At 46.7% G+C, this 20,339-nt stretch overlaps 9 protein-coding genes and 1 non-coding gene across 10 annotated transcripts; 6 read left to right on the top strand and 4 right to left on the bottom strand.

Annotated features, from left to right (window-relative positions):
• Positions 1-79: 79 nt before the first annotated feature.
• On the bottom strand, positions 80-904 carry LY89DRAFT_789560 (uncharacterized protein; the record flags this gene model as incomplete). The annotated part of the gene is made up of 3 exons (XM_018223271.1): positions 80-441; positions 509-659; positions 717-904. 3 exons carry the CDS (start codon positions 902-904, stop codon positions 235-237), a joined length of 546 nt encoding a protein of 181 aa, XP_018061807.1. The 3' UTR covers positions 80-234.
• Positions 905-1,716: 812 nt separating this feature from the next.
• On the bottom strand, positions 1,717-3,625 carry LY89DRAFT_630995 (amidase family protein). Its single transcript, XM_018211259.1, has 2 exons — positions 3,179-3,625; positions 1,717-3,131 (listed from the first exon to the last, which is right to left on the bottom strand). Exons 1-2 carry the CDS (start codon positions 3,561-3,563, stop codon positions 2,041-2,043), a joined length of 1,476 nt encoding a protein of 491 aa, XP_018061806.1. The 5' UTR covers positions 3,564-3,625; the 3' UTR covers positions 1,717-2,040.
• A 233-nt stretch (positions 3,626-3,858) lies between these two features.
• On the top strand, positions 3,859-3,930 carry LY89DRAFT_t85. Its single transcript has one exon. It is a non-coding gene; the product is annotated as a tRNA-Arg (tRNA).
• A 2,402-nt stretch (positions 3,931-6,332) lies between these two features.
• LY89DRAFT_766028 (putative MFS transporter) lies at positions 6,333-8,093 on the top strand (the record flags this gene model as incomplete). The annotated part of the gene is made up of 4 exons (XM_018221707.1): positions 6,333-6,494; positions 6,546-6,620; positions 6,668-7,458; positions 7,508-8,093. The coding sequence occupies 4 exons, from the start codon at positions 6,333-6,335 to the stop codon at positions 8,091-8,093; spliced, it is 1,614 nt and encodes a 537-aa protein (XP_018061805.1).
• A 453-nt stretch (positions 8,094-8,546) lies between these two features.
• LY89DRAFT_766027 (uncharacterized protein) lies at positions 8,547-9,674 on the top strand (the record flags this gene model as incomplete). The annotated part of the gene is made up of 3 exons (XM_018221706.1): positions 8,547-8,851; positions 8,910-8,982; positions 9,018-9,674. 3 exons carry the CDS (start codon positions 8,547-8,549, stop codon positions 9,672-9,674), a joined length of 1,035 nt encoding a protein of 344 aa, XP_018061804.1.
• Positions 9,675-10,119: 445 nt separating this feature from the next.
• On the top strand, positions 10,120-11,306 carry LY89DRAFT_742681 (uncharacterized protein; the record flags this gene model as incomplete). Its single annotated transcript, XM_018220855.1, has 3 exons — positions 10,120-10,460; positions 10,519-10,773; positions 10,829-11,306. 3 exons carry the CDS (start codon positions 10,120-10,122, stop codon positions 11,304-11,306), a joined length of 1,074 nt encoding a protein of 357 aa, XP_018061803.1.
• A 539-nt stretch (positions 11,307-11,845) lies between these two features.
• On the bottom strand, positions 11,846-13,408 carry LY89DRAFT_601132 (uncharacterized protein; the record flags this gene model as incomplete). The annotated part of the gene is made up of 7 exons (XM_018210183.1): positions 11,846-12,322; positions 12,370-12,528; positions 12,640-12,778; positions 12,840-12,901; positions 12,960-13,109; positions 13,176-13,242; positions 13,314-13,408. 7 exons carry the CDS (start codon positions 13,406-13,408, stop codon positions 11,846-11,848), a joined length of 1,149 nt encoding a protein of 382 aa, XP_018061802.1.
• A 1,371-nt stretch (positions 13,409-14,779) lies between these two features.
• LY89DRAFT_691572 (uncharacterized protein) lies at positions 14,780-16,713 on the top strand. The gene is made up of 3 exons (XM_018216362.1): positions 14,780-15,361; positions 15,418-15,641; positions 15,690-16,713. The coding sequence occupies exons 1-3, from the start codon at positions 14,918-14,920 to the stop codon at positions 16,591-16,593; spliced, it is 1,572 nt and encodes a 523-aa protein (XP_018061801.1). The 5' UTR covers positions 14,780-14,917; the 3' UTR covers positions 16,594-16,713.
• A 375-nt stretch (positions 16,714-17,088) lies between these two features.
• Positions 17,089-18,567, top strand: LY89DRAFT_354453 (uncharacterized protein). Its single transcript, XM_018206955.1, has 4 exons — positions 17,089-17,245; positions 17,293-17,372; positions 17,427-17,878; positions 17,930-18,567. The coding sequence occupies exons 1-4, from the start codon at positions 17,215-17,217 to the stop codon at positions 18,471-18,473; spliced, it is 1,107 nt and encodes a 368-aa protein (XP_018061800.1). The 5' UTR covers positions 17,089-17,214; the 3' UTR covers positions 18,474-18,567.
• Positions 18,568-18,941: 374 nt separating this feature from the next.
• LY89DRAFT_766023 (ankyrin) lies at positions 18,942-19,946 on the bottom strand (the record flags this gene model as incomplete). The annotated part of the gene is made up of 2 exons (XM_018221705.1): positions 18,942-19,737; positions 19,849-19,946. The coding sequence occupies 2 exons, from the start codon at positions 19,944-19,946 to the stop codon at positions 19,299-19,301; spliced, it is 537 nt and encodes a 178-aa protein (XP_018061799.1). The 3' UTR covers positions 18,942-19,298.
• Positions 19,947-20,339: the final 393 nt, after the last annotated feature.

Below are 20,339 nucleotides of genomic sequence, written 5' to 3'. Positions count from 1 at the left end.
GTTCGTATTGTCTTTGTCTCTACCAACGCATTTCGGATAAGAAACAGCCCCTATGATCCTTAACAGCACTAGTGCAGACACATTATTCACATTTCATTCAACAAAAAAGTCATCATCACACATCAAACCCCACAGTTCACATCTGGCAAGCATTCATTGATGATACCACCAACTAATCAACGTTTCTCTCCCAATCACTATCGCACCGCAAAAGCAAAATCAACCAACGACCACTCAAAGACCACCAAGAAGCCCCATAATCAAATCATCGGGCAGAATTCCAGGAGGAACAGCAGGAGGATCCAAAAGCAGACCCAAAACCACCGTCGGGACCTCGGCAAAAGCTCGCACGGCAGTGATCGTACAGTCGTCATCGAAGTCAAGGTAGACGTTTGCGAAGAAGGTGACGGGGATAGTGATGATACCTCGGACGCCTAGGGTCTGTTTGTTTGTGTTGTCAGTATTCTATCTTTGTTTGAAGTGGATAGAGGGAGGGGTGGATACGTACGACGTTTGTTTGGATATCAGTTGTACCGTTGGCGGGGAAGTCGATGTAGTTGCCGGTGACGGTGGAGAAGAGTTGGCGAGTAGCAACGGCGAATACGACGGTGGTGTTTCCATCGATAGCAACTGGGACAGCGGGAGCTCCGTTGGCGGCGCTGGGAGGAGAGCGTCAATTTTGGTTCAGGATAAAGGAAGGGAAGGAGGAGGCAAACATAGAGGTTTGACAATCAGCGTTGAATGGGATGGCTTCGAAAGCTGCAGCTGAAGCACCAAGTGGGGACAGGTTGTAGGCGTAGGGGACTTGGGATGCGTAGCCAATGCGGTCAGCGCTAGTGCATTGAGCAGCGACGAATCCGTTCAGGACCGTGAGGAGGGTGGTGACGATCATTGAGAGCATCATCTTGACGATTCTTGTATTTGGGTTTTGATTACGATGAAGTCTTGGACGAGTCTGGAGAAGTCTTGGTGTTTGAGAAGGAAGTTGCTTGTTTTCTGCGAGATCGTTTAGTGGAGGAAGGGTTTTGAAGGCGCTTGCGAAGTCGGTAGACCTACGTAGGTAGATACGGGAGATCATCGGCAATACCTTGGGGGATGCTAATTGACGAGGCTATATTGTGTATTGGCTTACAACAAAGTAATGGTCCGCTTTCGGCCAAGCGTCCGCAGCCTTTCGTGAGGGTTCCCTTTCTCATCCATGCTTCAACTTTTACATATGACGGCTTGAAGCGAGGTTGAGTTTATACACCCCAAGAAACTAAATCACAGATCTTTACCAAATCTACAAAATCAAACTAAAGTTGTCACGGCTCGGTCCTCGAAGCAATGGGAGGAGCCGTAACAGGTTTCAACTCGTTGAATTTTCACAGCTCTTGTGGTACTTGACATACTGCATCTCGTAGTTGCACGGCTTTCCTGAACCTCGCCTGAGCCTCTTGATCAATCCAACAGCATCTGATTATCTAATGATTGGATTTTGAAGATATGGACTAACTACCTATTGGAGTAAACTTTGATTTAAGGCTTGAAATAGAAGAAAAGAAAACAGGCATGAGATGAGATCCGATCGTTAAGTAAGGGAGAAGGTAACGAAACATTGAAGCTTCCAATCTCAAAACAGTATCAAGTGTTTTACTCGCTAGCATGCAGCAAAATATCCTTGGTTGCTCAACTATGGACGCAGTTGGACGTTTTGATATTGCACCGAAGAGGTAGGACCAAAGTAGAACGCACAAAGCTAGAATAGACAGGCAGTAAACTTCTGAAAGTCAAAAACATATTGCGGAGTAGTAGCATTAGACCAGAGGATTTGACTACCACTGATATGTAAAGCTACGAATCTCGAAGTAGATAAATCGGCTCCAAATTTCAAATAAAGGTTCCACTTGCAAGTCTTGCACTTGCACCCAATGTCTGACTTTCCTTTGCGACTTTGCTCGAAACCAGAATTGCAAATATTTTCCCACATTGACTAGAAGAAACTACACACTCGCAGAGTACCTGAGAACCTCTTCTAGATTCATTGGGAGACACTTATTACTAACTCGCAAATTTCGGAGCCCTTCTTGCCTTAGTCAATACTTCCACACCATATGCCAATTCCAACAATTTCTGTTCCGAATACGGCATTCCAAGAAGCTCCAACCCCACAGGGAGGCCTGGCTCCGTGAAGCCCACAGGAACCGAGATAGCAGGCTGTCTCAACTGGCTGCCAATGGTAGTGTTGGTTAGAAACGGATTCTCCTTGAATCGCGGGCCAAGAACATCTTTGATTGTCGGCGCTGGAATCTGAACACTTGGATACGCAATAGCGTCGAGGTTATGTTCAGTCATGATTCCAATGACAATACGCTGGAACTCGTCACGTTCGTCGAGTCTTGCTGCGTAGTGTGCGTCTTCATATGGATGCTTGGGACCGGTGCCAATGCGATCAAATAGTGGGAGCGCTTGGTGGAATTGTTTCGACTTGTGGATACTTTCGACTGTGACATTTTTGATGATTGGATGTGCTGAGAGGAAGTTGTCGATATCGTATCGTGATCTGGAGAAGTATGTCGAGGAGAAGTTGAGGTAGTAGTCCAGGTTCGGTATATCCACATCGATCAAAGTGGTTCCAGCTGTGAACTTAGACAATGTGTCTCTAATAATTTGGTTGACTGGCGCACATTCTTCGCCTTCGCCAAATACAGCATTGAGAACTCCAATACGAGCTCTCGATAGAACATACTTGGACAGATTAGAAGCATAGCTTCCTCCTCTCGGGGGCCCAGCGATGGCGGCAGCAGCTGTGTATGTATCTTTCGAATCGTACCCAACCAGAACGTCAAGCATCAAAGCTGCATCTTTGACAGTTCTTGTCATGGGACCAGGTGTATCCTGTGTTTTAACTAGTGGAGACAATCCGAATCTTGACACCAGGCCAACTGTTGGACGAAGTCCGACGAGATTGCAGAAGGATGCCGGAACTCTGATCGATCCTCCAGTATCTTCGCCCACACCAATCAAGCCATAGTTTGCAGCGATTGCAGCACCTGTGCCTGCACTTGAACCACCGGTCTCCCGAGTGGTATCATAAGGATTTAAAGTCTCCCCACTGACTGAAGATGCTGAGTTGAATGATGCTGCAAAGTCTGCGGGTAATGAGATACTAGTCACAGGATGAATGTACTCGACGCACCTGGCATGGTGCTTTTAGCCAGGATAACAGCTCCAGCATCTCTCAACTTTCGAACAAGAGTTGCATCTTGGGATGGAATATGCTTGCAACAAATGTTACCATAAGTCGTCTCGACTCCTTTCGTATCGCATTGATCTTTCACGATGACCGGAACTCCATGTAGGGATCCGATAAATTTGCCATGTTCCTTGAAATGTGTGTCAATAAAGTCTGCTTCTTCGAGCGCAAAAGGAGATATTGTAGTGATAGCGTTCAGCTTTGGACCAGCTTGATCGAGAGTTTTGATGCGTTCGATGTATGCTTCAACGAGTTGTCTGCAGGTATGCGATCCTTGTTTATAAGCGGAATGCACTTGATCTATAGTTAGCTCGTCAATTGATATCATCTTGTGTGGTAGTAGTTGAATTTGGTAAGTACGGATAAGAGATAGTCAAACAAAGATGGGGGCTCTTTGATATTTGAAGAACGACAAGTGGACCGTTGCGAGATACTGACATTCTGAAACTTACACCTGAATGCTCACATATACTCAGGCTTCGGCTGAGGCCAAGAAGCTTTGTCATGCTAAAAGTTGGCTAAGCCTTTTTTGAGCGAGTCTTTCGCGCGCTTTTGCGCACGAGTTTTATAAAGTTAAATAAGCTAAATTTTGGCAAGTTGAGCATGAAAAGCTCAACAACTAAGCTCTGCTGGCGCAATGGTAGCGCGCAAGACTTCTAATCTTGAGGCTGTGGGTTCGAGTCCCACGCAGAGTGGCACGTGATTGGGGCTCGCAAGCTCCATGATACACTTTTTTTATCTTTCTTGTATGTTTGCATTGTGTATTGTTGCATTTTGCTTCAAGATTGATCATTTTTGCAGAGTTTTCGAAGGCCCGCTCTCAGCCGGAGAAAAAAGTTGCCGTTTTTGACACGCGAGAACATCAAAATCCAATGTTTTAAATATTTTTAATTTCAACAATACACGGTTAGATTCTTATATAAAGCGTGAAAGAGATGTAGAGAAATAGTTATAAAGTACTCTAATAATTTTAAATTAAAAGTTTTATCAATTATATATCAATAAATATGTGATTCAATCGGAACTGCGCACTGTGTCAAAAACGGCAACCTTTTTCTCCGGCTGAGAAGCCTGCTAACCCTGACAGCTCGCTTCCGTTTAGCCGAGAGGTCACATGCTGATAAGATCATCAAAATTTCGCACGCCCGGGATGCATGTCCCAAACCCAAATCGTAATTCCTAATCTCCTAAGTATGTATTGAAGCTTAGTTGTTATTATTGGAAATGAAGTCGCTTAGGAGAAAGCTTGAAAGCGTTGCGTTGAAGCTAGTCCTGTGATACTTTCAAAGTACGACCAAACGAAGCCGCGAAAACGTTATCCGAGAACTTCAGATCTTGCTGCAACTAACAACTTTGACAACCTCTTAGATACATAACAGTATAACAAGTTGAGGCATCTTTATAGTGCACCAATCTGCAGAGTTCACCAAGTCGAACGCATCCATAGCCCCTATGCACACTCTACTCATAACGCAAATGTCAAAATGAAGTGACCACCACCTAGGCCACAGGACACCAAAATCGTAGGTTCTCGCTATGAACTTGCTCGATAATTACAACTACTGTATACATTAACGTTTGATATGAGTTCTAGATAGCACTACGAAAGTAGAGGATCCTATAGCTGGATAAAACTGGAAAGCAGCACCCTAGACTTGCTTAAGACGCTGACAGAAGGCCTCTGCCTGACTTTAGGCTGCCAGCCTTGGGATCTCTTACTCGTTAGGCGAGTCGTATCGGTACCCATATCTTGACGCGCCTACTTGTTGTATCTACAGCGAGAATTATGTGCTAGCACCTTTCCTTAAGAAGTTTTCTCGAAGAGAATTCGACACCTTGTCAAGGCGCACTGCTTTAGGTATCCAGTATAATCTTTTAAACTAGGCTCTATACGAAGACTTCTTGGCAAGAACCTCGATCTGGTGTCCTGTGGCCTAGGTGATGGTCACTTCCTTTTGACATTTGCGTTATGAGTAGAGTGTGCGTAGGGGCTATGGGATGCGTGCAAGCCTAACTCAGGTTCAACGCGGGTCATGTTGGCTTTTCGTCGTAGGCACAACTTATTCATCGCTGGCCAACAGGACGTCTCCTTTTTAAGCCTTGAAATATCCTCACACAGTACGCCTTCCAGTTTCTCTGACTTGGAAGATCCTTTCAATGGGAGAAAGTTAAAAATCTAAGAAGTGATTAGACAAACTAGATTTATTTGAACATTGGATAAGTATAGTGTACAGACATGGAGGCACGCTATTTCAACTTGTAAAGAGTGCATAGGCAGAACGTATTAATATTGAAAGTCCGTCACTGACTCGATACTTTACAGCGGCATAAGTTCTCTCCTCTCCAACTTAAAGCAGAACAATCGAGTGGCATGAGACTAATATATGATCGGGGGTACACTGTACCATTACTTTTCCGTCCAAATGAACGCAGTACCTCGATCATGCATGTGAGGCTTCCCGAAATTCTTCCTTGTGTGGATGCAAAACTCACCAGTTAGAAGGTATGTACAGCGTCTCAACAAAAACACCGTGACGAACGCTATTTCTCCACACACACACACACGCTTGCTTCATTTCGGTATAGCCAAGTATTCGGCATCAGATTTATTGCCGCACGCCTCTCGACTCTGTCCAAGGTGTTTCGAATTCTAGATTTTAGTAGCGCGACTCGAGAGACACATTTTGTGAAATTCTAGGGTTAACAGCATAGGTATTAATGAACATTAATAAGTCTTTGCAATGCGCTCATTAGAAACATGGCTGATGAGAGGATAGTAATCATGATATTCACTTGCAAAAGCATCATCGAAATGTTATTCTCTTGGGTACAAAATGTTGAAAAGTCGCCCGTCCACTTCGTCCACTTCTAGTTCCAATTTGCACCCCTCAACGCGCGTGCCTATTCAACATAACTTTAATGCTTCACCAATCAAGGCCCTGTGTCTCACCAGGTCTGTCAATGTGCCCAGCCACTTACAGCCACATACTATCTTTCGTCTCCACAAATCTGGTCCCGGTTGTCTGTCCCGGGTTGTGGGGTTTCGGCCGATGCCCCATGGGGACTCTGTTCCAGAGTGGACGGAGGGAACATAAAAATGACCGACGATGCCCAGAGTCATTCGACATTTGCATTGTGGTCTGTCTTCTCATACGATTCAATATACTTTCACAAATTGACGAAGTTGCATATACAAGACAAGCGATTGAAAAGGGGCAAACAGATGGCTTTCGGCACTGCGACGGCTGGGGACCCGAAGGTATGGAACCCCTTTAAACCCGAGAAAGAGACTAACAGCAGATATTCATAGTGGTGGCCAGCATGGATCCGATTTACAGTTCTAGCAAATCTTTGCTGGTTCGTTTTCATGGGCAATTGTTACTCTGTAAGTTGCCTTCGTTGACGGCACTTCTCATGACCTGACGATGCTAGTCTGGAATCACGACTGGCTTCGAAGACATGGCCGAAGAATTTCGAGTTGGATTTGGACCTCTCACGAACATCATCTCCTGGTCTGTGTTCGCACTGGGTGTCTCGAACCTCTTTTGGATGCCTCTGGCAATGTGCATTGGGAAACGACCAGTCATCCTCATCTCTATGGTGATCTTCCTGGCAGGGCTTATCTGGAGCGTCTACGCACCTACTCTCAATAGTCTTCTTGGCGCTCGTATTCTTGCGAGTTTCGGGGCCGGAAGTGTTGAGTCTCTTGGTCCCAGCATAATCGCAGATTTGTTCCTCGAACGATACTTCGCCACGGCCATGGCGCTGTTTGCTTTGTTCCTTTCGGGAGGGTCTCAAATTGGTCCTGTCATCGCAGGATACCTCATTGCTGATAAGGGATGGAGATGGTTCTTCAAGCTCTGTGCAATCTTGAATGGAGCCAACCTCTTTTGCTGCCTCTTTTTTCTGCCAGAAACATCATACCGTCGACCTTATGTTTACGGCGGTGAAACAGCAGCCGAAGCCGACAAGGAGGCTACGCAAATGATCGAGCATAAACATGATAAAAGAATGGGAGATGACCTCGCCACAATCCCAACGGGCACTGCCCCTGGCGTTCCCTACGCAGGTACTTATTGGAAAGACCTCGTCGCATTTCGCCATCGTGGTCAAGAAGAAACTGGATTGAGAGCATTCCCCAAACAATTGACTCTGCCGTGGCGATTCCTCTTGGTGCCAGGTGCACTCTATGCCGCCATCTCATATGGCGTTATTCTCGCAGGGTAAATATCCTACACTCTATTGCTGATTCCATGCACTAACAGACTCCAGAATCGTCATCATCTCCTCCCAAATGCCTCAACTCTTTGCCCCTCCACCATACCTCTTTGACAGCAAAGCAATTGGTCTCTTTACCCTCTCATCTTTCATCGGCGTCATTGTCGCGTACCCTCTCGCCGGTCCATTGACCGATCTTCTTTCTCGAACCCTCACAAGAGCCAACAACAATATCCACAAACCCGAACACAGAATCCCAGCCCTCATCCTTCCGTTTCTCCTTTGTCCATGGGGCCTCATCCTCTACTCCTATACGGTTGCAGATTCAAAGCCTTATTACGCCGCAGCAGTGGGCTTTGCTGTACAAGCAGCTGGTCTATGCTTTGTGCCTAGCGTGGTGTTGAGTTATGTAGTCGATGCTTATCCTGCTGAAGGTGGTGAAGCATTGGTGTTGATCAATGCGGGGAAGAACCTAGTTGCCTTTGGGATTACTAAGAGTAATGCGCAGTGGCTTGCCAAAGAGGGATTGAAGAAGATGTATGGGGAGATGGCGGCGATACAATGGGCTGTTCTCCTCTTGGGGTTGCCTTTGTACTTTGCTGGTCCGTGGTTGAGGAGAAGCACTCAGAAGTTTGTTTGAGGTGCATAGACTATTGGAGTTAGCGCCTTTGATCAACAATTGTTATCTATGATGTTGATGTTTGTATAGTAAGAATAAAGCATGAGCAAATTTCGAGCAGTCCTTAGAGACAAGGAAATAGCTGGGCCCTGATACTATCTCTTGGCCCTCTCGACTTTTTTCGAATCCCTTCTTTTAGAAATTCATTCGGGTATTGATTGTTACTACGATAATGAGTGATTTCCGACCGATATATAAGTCCGGGAGAAAGATTAAATGAAGCAACGAGTTTACGCGACGCTCGATCTTTCCAGCAGCTTGTGTATGCATGCTTTGGTCCTGTCTATTCCTGAGCGCAAGTTGATCTTTTTTGGCACCCTTTGAACAATATTTTTCATCAGTCTACTTATTCAGCTCACAGGCCTTCTCGGAATTGGGATTCTCTGCTAACGATAATTCGAAGCGCCCGCCACGATGTCTTCAAAGAAGAAAGTCAACAAAAACGTCACTCCGAAGAAGTCGACCAGGTCAACACCAAAGAGAAAAGCGAAGGAAGTATCGGTCGCTGCGCAAGATGAGCAAGCCGATCCAGCTCCTGCGAGCTCGACTCAAGCTCTGAATGATCTCGATGGCGAAGAAATAGATGGGGTAGAGTTTCATGATGCAGAAGAGGAAATTGCCGAGCCTTCGAATCAACCGAACCAACACCCAGTTCCTCTTATTCCTTCCCGTTCAATCATCGAACTGAAGAAAGAAGAACACATTTCCATCGGCGCAAGGTATTTAGATTTGACACTACCTACTGATCTCTGATTTAGCAAGACTAACCTATCAAAGGGTCGCAATGAGCAGCCCTTCCGTCACGATCTTGGTCAACGACAGAAATAAGATCCATGAATTCAAAGTCCATGTAGATCTTCTCACGCTATACTCTGGATTATTTAGGATTCGGAAAGGAGTGCCTTCACCGTGAATGATTACATTTGGAAGACCAGAGTCACATCTCCACACTTTGCCCACTTTTTCGGCTGGTTGTACACTGGAACTGTTCTGGATACCGTGTGCTTCGATTCAGAGACTTTGGATCAAGAGCTTTGGGACCTTGGCGATTTTCTTGAGGCACCAGGCTTCCAGAATTACGTCATGGATGAGACCAGAGCAGCGTACCGAGACGGCGAGGAGCAAAAATATTACATGTCCACTCGCGCGATTAGGTCCATCTACACAATGGCTAGTGTGGGCCCTCAATTTCGATTGTTGGCGTGTGACATTATGAATTGTCTCGACGTCGTCCATTCGCAGAATTATGGAAGTTCAAAATCTTGGGCAAACCTCATCAAGGGCTGTCCAGCTTTGAAGAAGAATCTGGCTGATAGAGAGCATATGGATTGGGGGGTCACGAGACCATGGGACGATGAATATCGGGTGAACTATATGGTAGCAGAAAAGCCATTGGGTGAGGCTTGGGAAGTTGAGATTCTGGGGCGAGGTCTACGGGCCGAAGTTGAGCAACGAGCTAAGAATGAGGAGGTTTCAGGAATGGTTGAGTTGGAGCATCTTAACAGAGATAATCAGAAGAGCAAACGTGGTGCAAAGTCTTAGCTTAGGCGAGGCTCTGGAGACTGTTCAAGGAGCGTATGTTGAGAGTAAGATAAAGGAAAGGAGACGGCATTGATCGCAGTAAGCATAGGTAGCTTAGAAGAAGCTGGTACAGGCCATGACGAATGCAAAAGTAGAGTCACAAAACTTGCAAAGAACATTGAAAGTCCTTGTGCTTATCTATTTTGACCAAATTCTCATCGGTTTGAGGCTTTATTCCTTTGCGGTCGATCCGCATTTCCTCAAAGAATTGGACACTGTTGAACGCTAGTACAAGCTTGATTCTTCCTGCTGATTCTCTCTCTGTGTGCTTTGACCTTTCGCATGTTAAAGCCTGATTTGACATTTGGCATCTTTGATCAATAAGATGCATCGGCCTATTTAATTCAGCTCATACCTTCCTGGAGTAGAAATTTTCTCCCGAAGATAATTCGAATCGTGGATCACGATGCCTCCAAAAAGAACTTCTAGCAGCAAGAGGGATCGGCAAAAATTGGCCACGGCAGCACAAAAGTTAATGACGCTGCCATCTGCCAGTGAGCCGGATGAGGAGGAAAGTGTGGTGGCTAACAACTTGACACAAGCACTTACTGGCGAAAGTGAAGACGAAGAGATTATTGAGGAGGAGCGGTATCTCAGTGCAACATCGACTCTTTCCAAGCAACCCAATCCACCAACTTCCTCGGCTGCTTCGAAGGCTTTCAAATGTGAATGTCAACAAGGGCATACAGACGGCATCGAATGCATCATTCACAACAATCGCAAGGTTCACGCTGGGATCAGCGCAAGGTGAGAGTTGCTCCATTAGATAGGCTATGAGAAGTAACATCAATTAATCTATGTTTAGGGTCCTTATGAGAAGCAATATGGTTTACATCAACAACAAGTTCTACGTCCACGCCGATTTGCTCTCGCTTCACTCGGAACGCTTTCGACGAGAGTGGGGCCAGACAACCTTCGAAGAGAAGGAAAAACGTAAAGGGTCTATGCTCTGGGCCCTGAAGGATAAAGATCCACTGATAGCTCACTTCTCGGGATGGTTGTACAGCGGTGGACTCCTTGCTACCGCTTGCTTCGAGACTAATGAGCTTCAAGAAGAGTTGTGGAATTTTGGGGCCCGACTCGAGGCTCCAGAACCACATGATGGACATTGCTAGAACTGCATATCGAACAGGTAGATTTGAGAACGACGGCTTCAACAAGCACTGGATGGTTCCAAAAAGTCTCAGATCCATCTACAAGGTTGCAACTCAAGGCTCACCATTTCGAAAACTTGCTTCCGATATCATGAGTTCCCTTGATGTCCTGAATTCTGAAAAATACGGGCCTCAGGAGGATTGGGAAAGCCTCTGCGAAGATCTTCCTGAGCTGGAGGCTGATGTGAAGGCTGCTGATGTTGAGAAAAACAAAGGGAAGTGGGCTGGCAGAGGAGGTCGTCCTTGGAATAATCAATACAGGAAGGAGTACATGTTGGAAGAAGTTCCTATGGAGGAAGTCTGGGAGAACCAAATTTTGCAACAAAGAAACCTGGGAGATCTTGAGCGGATGAGCAAAGAAAAGGACGTTCAAGCGATGATTGAGTTGGAGCACGTCAAGGGAAGTCAGCAGTCGTCAGAGGCTAAAGAAGATGACTAGCTTAAGTTCGAAATGAGCAAGAAAGATAGCATTTAGTCTTACTCAGACCAGGTGTTTCGAATGGACTGGAAAAGGGGAGTGGGTAGAATCTCTGTAATTTAGCCAAAGAATTACAGGCAATAGATTGACGCATCGTTCAACTGTTCTCTGATAACTTAATCCCCATCACTTTGGAGTTTCAACTCCTGGAGCCGACTGCTGACCCGCCTCGCCGCCCCTTTATGTCTTCGGCTAATTTCTTGGCACCTCCTTATTACACCGCCACTCCTTTTACTTCTACTTCACCCTCTGGTCACTAGCGCAAGGGATGATTTCCTGCCCGTTATTGGGCTACTTTCAGTAAGTACAATCACCCTCCTATGTACTGTTCCCGTCAATTGAATCGAGGATAAAAGAACACGATCAACCTTCAAGCGGGACTTGTTATCGTTGATATCATTATTCCATTGAACACCCGGTACCCAACGCTCCTGATCTAGCATACATTCGTCTAAGCATTACAGAAATCTCTATACATCCAAGTAGCTATAACCACCCTGTCAAATCTCATCATTCTTAACAGTAACCTCCACAGTTTTCTGTATCGCACCCTTCAACCCCTCATTCCCACTCCCGACTCCATCACTCTGCGCCCAGCTCACAGTCTCACTCCCATCAGGTCTCATCTCCATCCCCTGCATCCCTTTCATCTCAATGATATGCTCCTCGCTCTCCGTCCTCTCCAGCGCCCCACTCCCATTCACCGTATCCAGATTATTATACTTATCCCTCCTCGACTGCCCTCCCGTCTTCGACTGCAAATTCGACAGATGACTCGGCCCCGCATACGGCAGCCGACCCGAAGTATCGCTCTCCGTGGACCGAAGGACGCGGAACGTTTGTCGGGCAAGCGACCACACGTAGGGGAGGTTGGTGGTGTACATGGCGATGGAGGCTTCGCGGAGGTACCAGAATTGGTAGGAGTCGTCCCAGATGTCCTTGAAGGTGAAATATTTGGATGTGCATGCACAAATGACCTTTTTTGTTAGTTTTCTGGGATGGGGAGGGGAGAGGTGCAACGTACTACGACGAGACCCATGGAGAAGATGAAGAGGAGAGGGAGTTTGGTTTTCCAGGGCATGCGGATGCGGAAGAGCATGGGGAGGATGACGCAGATCATTGTGAGATCGGAGGAGACGTTGAAAACGGCTTGGGTCACTTCGTAGCGGAAGTAGCTTGCGCACTGTGTTGAGGTTAAGAGTCAGTAGGCTCTTTCAAGAAGGTAAAAAGCGACGTTCAAGACAATGTTACAAGGACTCTGTGGTAAATTGATAAAACAAAAGGTTAAACGTACCTCTTCTTGCGGCGGTGGCAACGTCCAGTATCCAGTGAAAGGATGGCAGTTGAAGAAAAGAACCAGCACAGTGGCCAACCATCCTAAGAATGTATACCCGGCAGACAACTTCATCCACTTTTGTTGTGATAAGTTTGATCTGAAGCACCAAGACGTTAATCTGCTGTTGGTTTTTCTCTATCACGGACAAATACACTTACGTGAGCTGGAAGTAAATTATAAGCATGCAAGCTTTAAGAGTATACATTGTATTCAACATGCACTGAAGCAAAATGTCAGTCGCAATAAATCTTCGAGGCTTCAAAGATTTTGCTGCTTACCATTTCTGATGCAAATTCAATCTTGGATCCTTTCACTCGCGCGGCAATATCTGCAGCGGTGAAAGTCTCATATTGTCCAGGAAGGTAGAGACTGCTACCTCCACCTGTGATGATTGCGATGTTTGTCACACACATGGTGGTATACCATGCCTAAGGACTCGACTCGTTAGCTACTTGGTGCATTTTTGACTGTGGAGAATTATTTCTGATACTTACAACGGCAAGCACCATAAGGTAGTCTTCGATCTGCCATTTGAATCCAAGTCGAACGTATCGAGCATATCTATTACAGGTCAGTCAGCTCTAGAAGTGGTTCTGTCGAGAAGAAGACATTTTTATTTGAGAAAAACTTACATTCTCGTCAAGAAAAGTGCTATAGCGATACTGTACATAATCCATGTTTGCGCAATCAGGTCTTGAGGCGAACCTCCACCGTCGTTGTAACCCATAATAATTGATAGGTGAAGATGAGCAAAAGATCGTGGCAAGAATTCCTTCTTCGAGAAAGACAACTGTAGATCCGGTTGCTTACCGCAAGGCGAACCTCCTGTCTGACTTGAGGGAGTGGAGATGGCCCAGGACCCTCTTATGAACCTGAGAGGTGTTGCATGAGAAGGATGTGGGTATCATCACCTGGGATGTTTTATCCCCAGTTTCACCTCACTTCACGGTATATAAAAACTGTGCCTCCCCATATCAAGTTTCTCTGTTTCTCGACTCCTTTCTAATGCAGGTAAACTCTTATCTCTATGCTTGCAGGATCATCATCCATTGCAATTACGAGCGGTCCGCTATATCCCGTGTACGGAAGCTTTTTAACCCGTCTAAGCTAGCTCTAAAGTTTGCATGCGGGTTGATGGTGGCAGGAAATGGCGTGTTCGAACCTTTTACTTTGATCAAGGGTTGCAGGATTGCGACCCTTTCCCTTGTCTTGGGATTTCTCCCACCAGGAACAATTAATCCTCATCCGATCATAGTCGTTCGCAATTGGATGAGCCTGGTCGTCCCTTCTTCAGGATGTGATTCCGTTGAGGCATATACATGGTCTGTCCCTGCATTAGATACACCCTCGCCCCTAGTCCACATTGCCGTGTACTCCGTATGCCAACCGGGAGGCTATCCGATACACACGTTGCTTCCGTTCCACCCCCACGGAGAGAAAAGGAATAAGTGAACCGCGACTGCGGGACAGATGCCAGGTAGGTTACACAGACCTTCCAAAGTAGCACTAGAACGCGCTGGGGTAACCTCGTAGTGGGGATTTTGTTACCGCAATCATTGGTTCGAGTAAAAGCTTGACAGGACCAGCCACTGGACGCTTAAGAAAGCTTGTGCAAGACAAGACACTTCCAAGACATTTCCGCCTCGCTTGCGAACCGGTCCGCACCAACAATGCAAGGAGCTCTCTCCGGTCAACGAGTGCGCAATTGCAAATCAACCGCTCGTAACGCAAGTTGCGATCGACATGAAAGCAGTTCGGCTTTCCATTCTGCGATTAATCGAACTGTTGGTATGAATTCCTAGCTCAATTAATATATGAGTATGAATGGCGTGAAGTTAAATATAAATCAAATGTTTGAGATGTAATGTTGCTTGAAGTTGCGTGCGCGCAAGCGGGATCATCTTCTTTAGGCAGGTCGATTGTACATCGTTCCACTACTAACATTTGACACGCAAGCCGGATGAACGCTCGATTCGTCAATCAATAAACTTCTGAAGGATTCGTACCCCACTTGTCCCTTATGCAGGAGGCCGAAACTCTCTTAGCGAGTCCAGCCGAATGCGCCCGTCGACCTCACCCTGTTCTCCTACCTGCCCTTCGATTCTTCTACCGGATCGACATCAAACCTTTCTTTTTCGTCTCCTTCGTTATCAAACCCTCCCTCTTTCACGCAGATATCAACTCTTGGTCCTTTTCTCTCCGCACGCTCCTTTCAACCTGCATTGGCATCGCAGACATGGCCGATTCCCTGGGTGACGAAGAGAAGGGTGTGAAACGTGAGGTTATCGCAACCCAGCCCACAACTGCCGATGAATCGCTCTCCTTGGACGACAATGAGAAACGTGCATCGCCATCCCCAACCCCCGCTGCATCTGGCGGATTCTTCGAGCGCTTGAACGAGAAGATCCTCTCGATCAAGTTCTTGGAGCAGAGAGGTATCGAGAGAGTGCCTGAAGATGAACGCCATGAGATCACGGGTTCCAAGTATATGCAGATGCTGCTCCTTTGGTTCAGTACCAATATCACCGCGAATAATATTGCGGTGGGCATGCTGGGTCCCTTGAGTTATGATCTTGGATTCGTGGACTCGGCGCTTTGCTGCGCATTTGGTACTTTGATTGGGTCTGCTGGCGCGGCCTATATGAGCACATTTGGTCCACAGAGTGGTAATCGTACTATGGTAAATATATTCATGGCCTTTTAAACTGTCTAAACATGTGACTTATTGTTGTATAGGTCATTGCCAGGTACTTCATGGGATACTACCCTAGCAAGATTGCATGTCTTCTCAACATCGTGATCATGCTTGGCTATGGCATGATTGATTGTTTGATCGGAGGTCAAATCTTGTCCGCTGTATCTGGAGGAAACATCACCGTCGTCGCTGGAATTATCATTGTGGCTGCTATTTCTTGGGTGGTTGTCGTATTCGGAATGTCAATCTTCCAGATCTATGAGAGGTAAGTTCACCTTCTGTCAACTTAAACACTTCCTAATACCACATCCAGATGGGCTTGGGCACCTCAACTCGTAGCTGTCTTTGTCTTGGTCGGAAGCGCCGGTCCCACATTCGATACCTCAATAACCTCGTCCGGCAACCATGAGACTATCAATGGCAACCGCCTCTCCTTCTTGTCCTTGTGTCTCTCTTCCGCGGTAGCCTGGGCACCTGCAGCCGCAGATTACTACGTCTACTACCCACCCACTACCCAAAAATGGAAGACCTTCACCATGACCATCTGTGGTCTCACCCTCTCTCTCGCATTTGCGAATCTCCTAGGTGTCGGCTTGGCATCCGGAACCTTTTCCAACACCGACTGGCTCAACGCATACGATACTTCATCTGGAGCCCTCATTCTAGCCGGCTACTCCGGTCTTGGTGGCTTTGGTAAATTCCTAGGCGTCATTGTAGCCCTTGGATTGATTGCCAATAACATCCCCGGAACGTATTCTGCTACTCTCGGATTCCAGATCATGGGACGACAATTGGCTAAGCTGCCTCGGTGGTTCTTGGCTTGTGTCTGTGTGCTCATATACACGGCTTGCGCACTCGGAGGACGAAACCATCTTTTCGATATCTTCGAGAATTTCTTGGCGTTGATGGGATACTGGGTTACCATCTATCTTACTATTGCATTGGAGGAGCATTTGATCTTCAGAAGAAAGAGTGGATTTGATTGGACGGCTTGGAAGGATCGAAGTGCATTACCGATTGGCATCGCTGCGTTGGCGGCATTCTTGATTGGATGGGCCGGCAGCATTATTAGTATGTATCAAATTTGGTATGTTGGGCCGATTGCGAAGATGGTGGGCGAGTATGGAACTGATTTGGGCATCTGGGTTGGTGTTTCGTGGGCGATGATTACTTTTCCACCTTTGAGATGGCTGGAGTTGAAGAAATTTGGTCGTTGATTTGGTGGGTCGGACTTCTTGGTGATAACTATCTCAAGCCTTCAATCTGTTGTTGCTTAGGGACCAAAAGAAAACTGTATATAGGGGTGTTTTAATAGCTTCTAGAATGGATTATGGAACAAAAATATGGATCCGACAGCTTTCGCTAATTGAAAAGTAAGTGTTCCAATCAGAGACCAAAATTACAACAACTTCAAACTCATTGGCCTAAACTATACTTCATACATCCGCTAACAGCCAGTAAGCCTTTGCCACCGTACCACAATGAATCGCAGCAAATCAAACCCGCCTCTAAGGTCTTGGCAGCCAGAAATTGTGCAACAACTAATCCCCCAATTGTGGATCCGGCACTTACCTGCCGCCAATAGCGGGACCTATGCGAACGCCTTACTAAAGAGCCTCATACACGACTTCTTACCATCTTCGGATCCTCGGAGGAAATGGCTTGGCGCTCGAAGTCTTATGGTAACGTCAGAATTGTACGTGGTATCTTTTCTTTGGGCGACGTGGAAATATGGAAGCGTATATAAGGAGCCGGTAGCTCCGGGTCGTGTTTCTGGTACATAGTACCAACATAAAAAGGTCCTCGTAGGGCGGATTACTGGAGGTTGTACCGCAAGAATGATGTCCAAGAATGTCGTTGAACCATTAGGTCCGTCGATTGGTGGGACAAAAATGAATAGCTGATTCGAAATAAAGGAATTGCTCTGATTTTTACCACGGCGACAATTGGAAACAGGAGGAGGGAAAGCGACCTAAGATACGAGAAATTGCTCCAGGTAAGACGAACATATCTCCAAATATACACGAAATATTGAGTTCAACATTTTCAGCCCGAATCTTCTCGACCGGATGAAAGAACGCCCCTACTCCAACCTCCTCACTCTTTGCCACCTCAACCAAAATCACACAGTCTTCAGCACTGGCTGCCATATCCAGACACTCGACAATTTCACAACAATATTCCCTCACGAATCCTCCGAAAATTCCCTTTCCTCCTCGAGATATGGTACTGGGCTTTGACGTACTGGCCGTACCAGCTAGCGCGAGCTCGAACAGCGGTTTGGATTAACAGCGACCCTGACCGGAAAGCCGCGATATTTGCACAAGCTGAAAGAAACGCTATCCGTGTTCTGCGAATTGAGGAGTGGCTGAGTATAAATATAGAGCATGGGTTGCAACATTTCATCTTAACTCGATGTCGATATTGGGTTATGACAGTCCTATGTGATGTCTACCTGTCTCACATTGCTGTTGGCGTTGCTTTTCTCGGATATGCATACACGTTGTCTACCCTCGAACCTCCGAGTTGGAGAAGAGTGCTAACTTACCATAGTTGTTTCCCACGAGAACAGTACCAGCGAGTTCGTCGCTCTATATTTCTCAACAACATACTCGCCTTCCTGATCATGAGCCTGTATCGATGTACTCCTCCCCGCCTAATGCCGTCCTCTCATCACTTCGTCGATGTCTTGCACCCAAATCCCTCAAACCCAGGAGCCACTCCGCCAAGTGACTGGGCGAACAATCGATTCCAATTGACGATTGCCGCGATGCCATCTCTGCATTTTGGGACTGCGTTGCTGATTGGCCTTTCGGTCGCAAGATGGGGGACACATTTGTGGTTCAGTGTCCTCGGATATTTATATCCGGTACTTATGTTTGTGGTTGTGATTAGTACGGCGAATCATTGGGTGCTGGATTGTGTTGCGGGTTTGTGTGTTGTTGGGCTCGGATGGGGTTTGAATTGGGTTGTGCTCCTGTTGGTACCCGTGGAGCAATGGTGTTTGTGGGTTTTGAGGGTTGAGAAGCCCGGCGAAGTTATGAGGATATCGGGTGAAGATGTGCAGGAGGGCAATGAGGTAGTTGTTGTCTCGTGAGGACTTGGATACCTGCGATACCTTGTCTTTTGAGGTCGACAAATAGCTCTTGAGACGTGGCCGTGGCACCTGTGATAGCATCCAGATGCTCGGATACGTGAAAGCTTATGTCTAGAAAAGAGCTTGGCTTGAAGGTGGGAACGAAGCACGACAACCTTACCAATTCGAATTTCGCAACCTCCACGGCATGCTAAAGCCCACGCACTTCCCTCTATATTCCAAGAGCTATTTCAACTTCTCGTCCTCTTACTCTTCAGCCACAATTCTGCTCTCCTCCAAAGTCCCTCTTCTCGCCCAATCACAAATCCCAATTCCACCCAAACTGGCCCAGATATGCACCCTACCCCTCTTTTACCAATTTGTTGCACATCGCAAAACGGAGTGTCTTTGTACCCGAAGTCCGAATGGGAGGCTTAGCTAGTTTCGTACCCTACCCGCCAATCAATCTTCTGTCTAAGCGACCCGCCCCCCTGAGTGCTCGGGTGCGGAATTTCGCTAGCCCGAGGAAGCGAGTCTAGACTTTATGAAATAGTCGGCGTTCCCCCTCCTTTTTGTTGAAAATAAATCGCCGAAGCTCTAGGGTAGGGATTCGAGAGTAGGAAAGTGGTTGAACGCGGATCGGGAAGTGGAGGCGGGGATGATCCAGCTCTCCATGGGGTATGTCGGATCCTGCTTTTTGTGATGTTGCACTGCGAGATCTACTTATCTTTCTGAAGTTGTTTATCTGGATGATAAGTGTCATCTCCTCTCAGCAAAGTTGATGATGCTTGAGAAATTTTGCAGCTGCGTCGTGGCCACTCCTAGTTGCATATGCCATAGCATTCTTCAACTGTCGGCGGACTTATCCGTTCTGGTGATATCTGCCCCAGCATTGAGCAACAGCTTCAACATGTCTATACGCCCATTAGACGCAGCTGCTTCAATAGTAGTATGGCCGCCATTTTCACCTCCTGCTGCGTCGATATCTGCCTCATTCGCCAGAAGAAGCTGTACGATACGTAGATATCCGCCGCCAGCGGCAGCTTGCAGTGCTGTGAGTCCTCTATACCATCTGTCTCCACGCCGACCAGGCGATGCGTTCACATCAGCTCCCTTTCTAAGCAGTAGATGTACCGTGTCATAGTTTCCCGTGTTACATGCTGCTTGAAGCGCGGTTCTTCCATATAATCCTTGACTCGTAACTCTAAAGTTGACATCGGTGCCACAGTCTATGAGTAAGTTGATAATGTCGTTGTCCCCTTGGGATGCTGCCAGATGTAAAGAACTAATCTTTTTCGGGGAGACCGAAGGGCATGGGAGGTCGTTGACATGAGCTTCAGCCTGTAGTAGTATTCGAACCACTTCCAATTGTCTCCTCCGGATCGCTATCTTTAACGGTGTCCATTTATTGCCGGCCGGAGCATTCACGTCTGCTCCTGCTTCAATCAATAAACTCACAAGCTCAACGTTTCCAGTTTCTGCAGCGCCTTGCATTGCTGTATGTCCTAGTACCGAAGCAGCCGCTCCGTTGACATCTACCCCAGAACTTATGAAGTATCGTACCAAATTGATATTATTCTCTCGACATGCGGCCTGCAAAGGATCAAGTCTATACTTGAAAGGTGATGGAAAGTCTTTGTACTGTGCTCCCGCTTTCAGTAGAGTCTTGATCATAGGCAAGTTATTGAGCTGTATAGCGCAGACCAGAGGGGTGAACTCACCCGGACTTTGCTCAACATTAGGACTAGCACCTTGGTCCAATAGTATTTGAAGGAGATCCAGGTTTTGGGTTTCGACTGCGGCACATAGCATTCCCCGAGTTGCCCATGTTGGATGTTTGATTATATCCCCTGAATCTACCAAAAGAGAAATAAGTTCTTTATTTTG

This window comes from Mollisia scopiformis (genome assembly GCF_001500285.1).
Source record: "Mollisia scopiformis unplaced genomic scaffold LY89scaffold_36, whole genome shotgun sequence".
Taxonomy (NCBI): Eukaryota; Fungi; Ascomycota; class Leotiomycetes; order Helotiales; family Mollisiaceae; genus Mollisia; species Mollisia scopiformis.
Note: the sequence above shows the minus strand (reverse complement) of the source record. Positions and strands in the feature narration are given on the sequence as shown.

Coding starts and splice junctions, on each gene's coding strand:
- LY89DRAFT_630995 (XM_018211259.1), bottom strand. CDS start 3,563: ATGATATCAATTGACGAGCTAACTATAGATCAAGTGCATTCCGCTTAT. Junction 3,132..3,178: donor GGCTAAAAGCACCATGCCAG/GTGCGTCGAGTA, acceptor CATTACCCGCAG/ACTTTGCAGCATCATTCAAC.
- LY89DRAFT_691572 (XM_018216362.1), top strand. CDS start 14,918: ATGGCCGATTCCCTGGGTGACGAAGAGAAGGGTGTGAAACGTGAGGTT. Junction 15,362..15,417: donor AGAGTGGTAATCGTACTATG/GTAAATATATTC, acceptor ATTGTTGTATAG/GTCATTGCCAGGTACTTCAT. Junction 15,642..15,689: donor ATCTTCCAGATCTATGAGAG/GTAAGTTCACCT, acceptor TACCACATCCAG/ATGGGCTTGGGCACCTCAAC.
- LY89DRAFT_354453 (XM_018206955.1), top strand. CDS start 17,215: ATGATGTCCAAGAATGTCGTTGAACCATTAG. Junction 17,246..17,292: donor GAATGTCGTTGAACCATTAG/GTCCGTCGATTG, acceptor TTCGAAATAAAG/GAATTGCTCTGATTTTTACC. Junction 17,373..17,426: donor GATACGAGAAATTGCTCCAG/GTAAGACGAACA, acceptor CAACATTTTCAG/CCCGAATCTTCTCGACCGGA.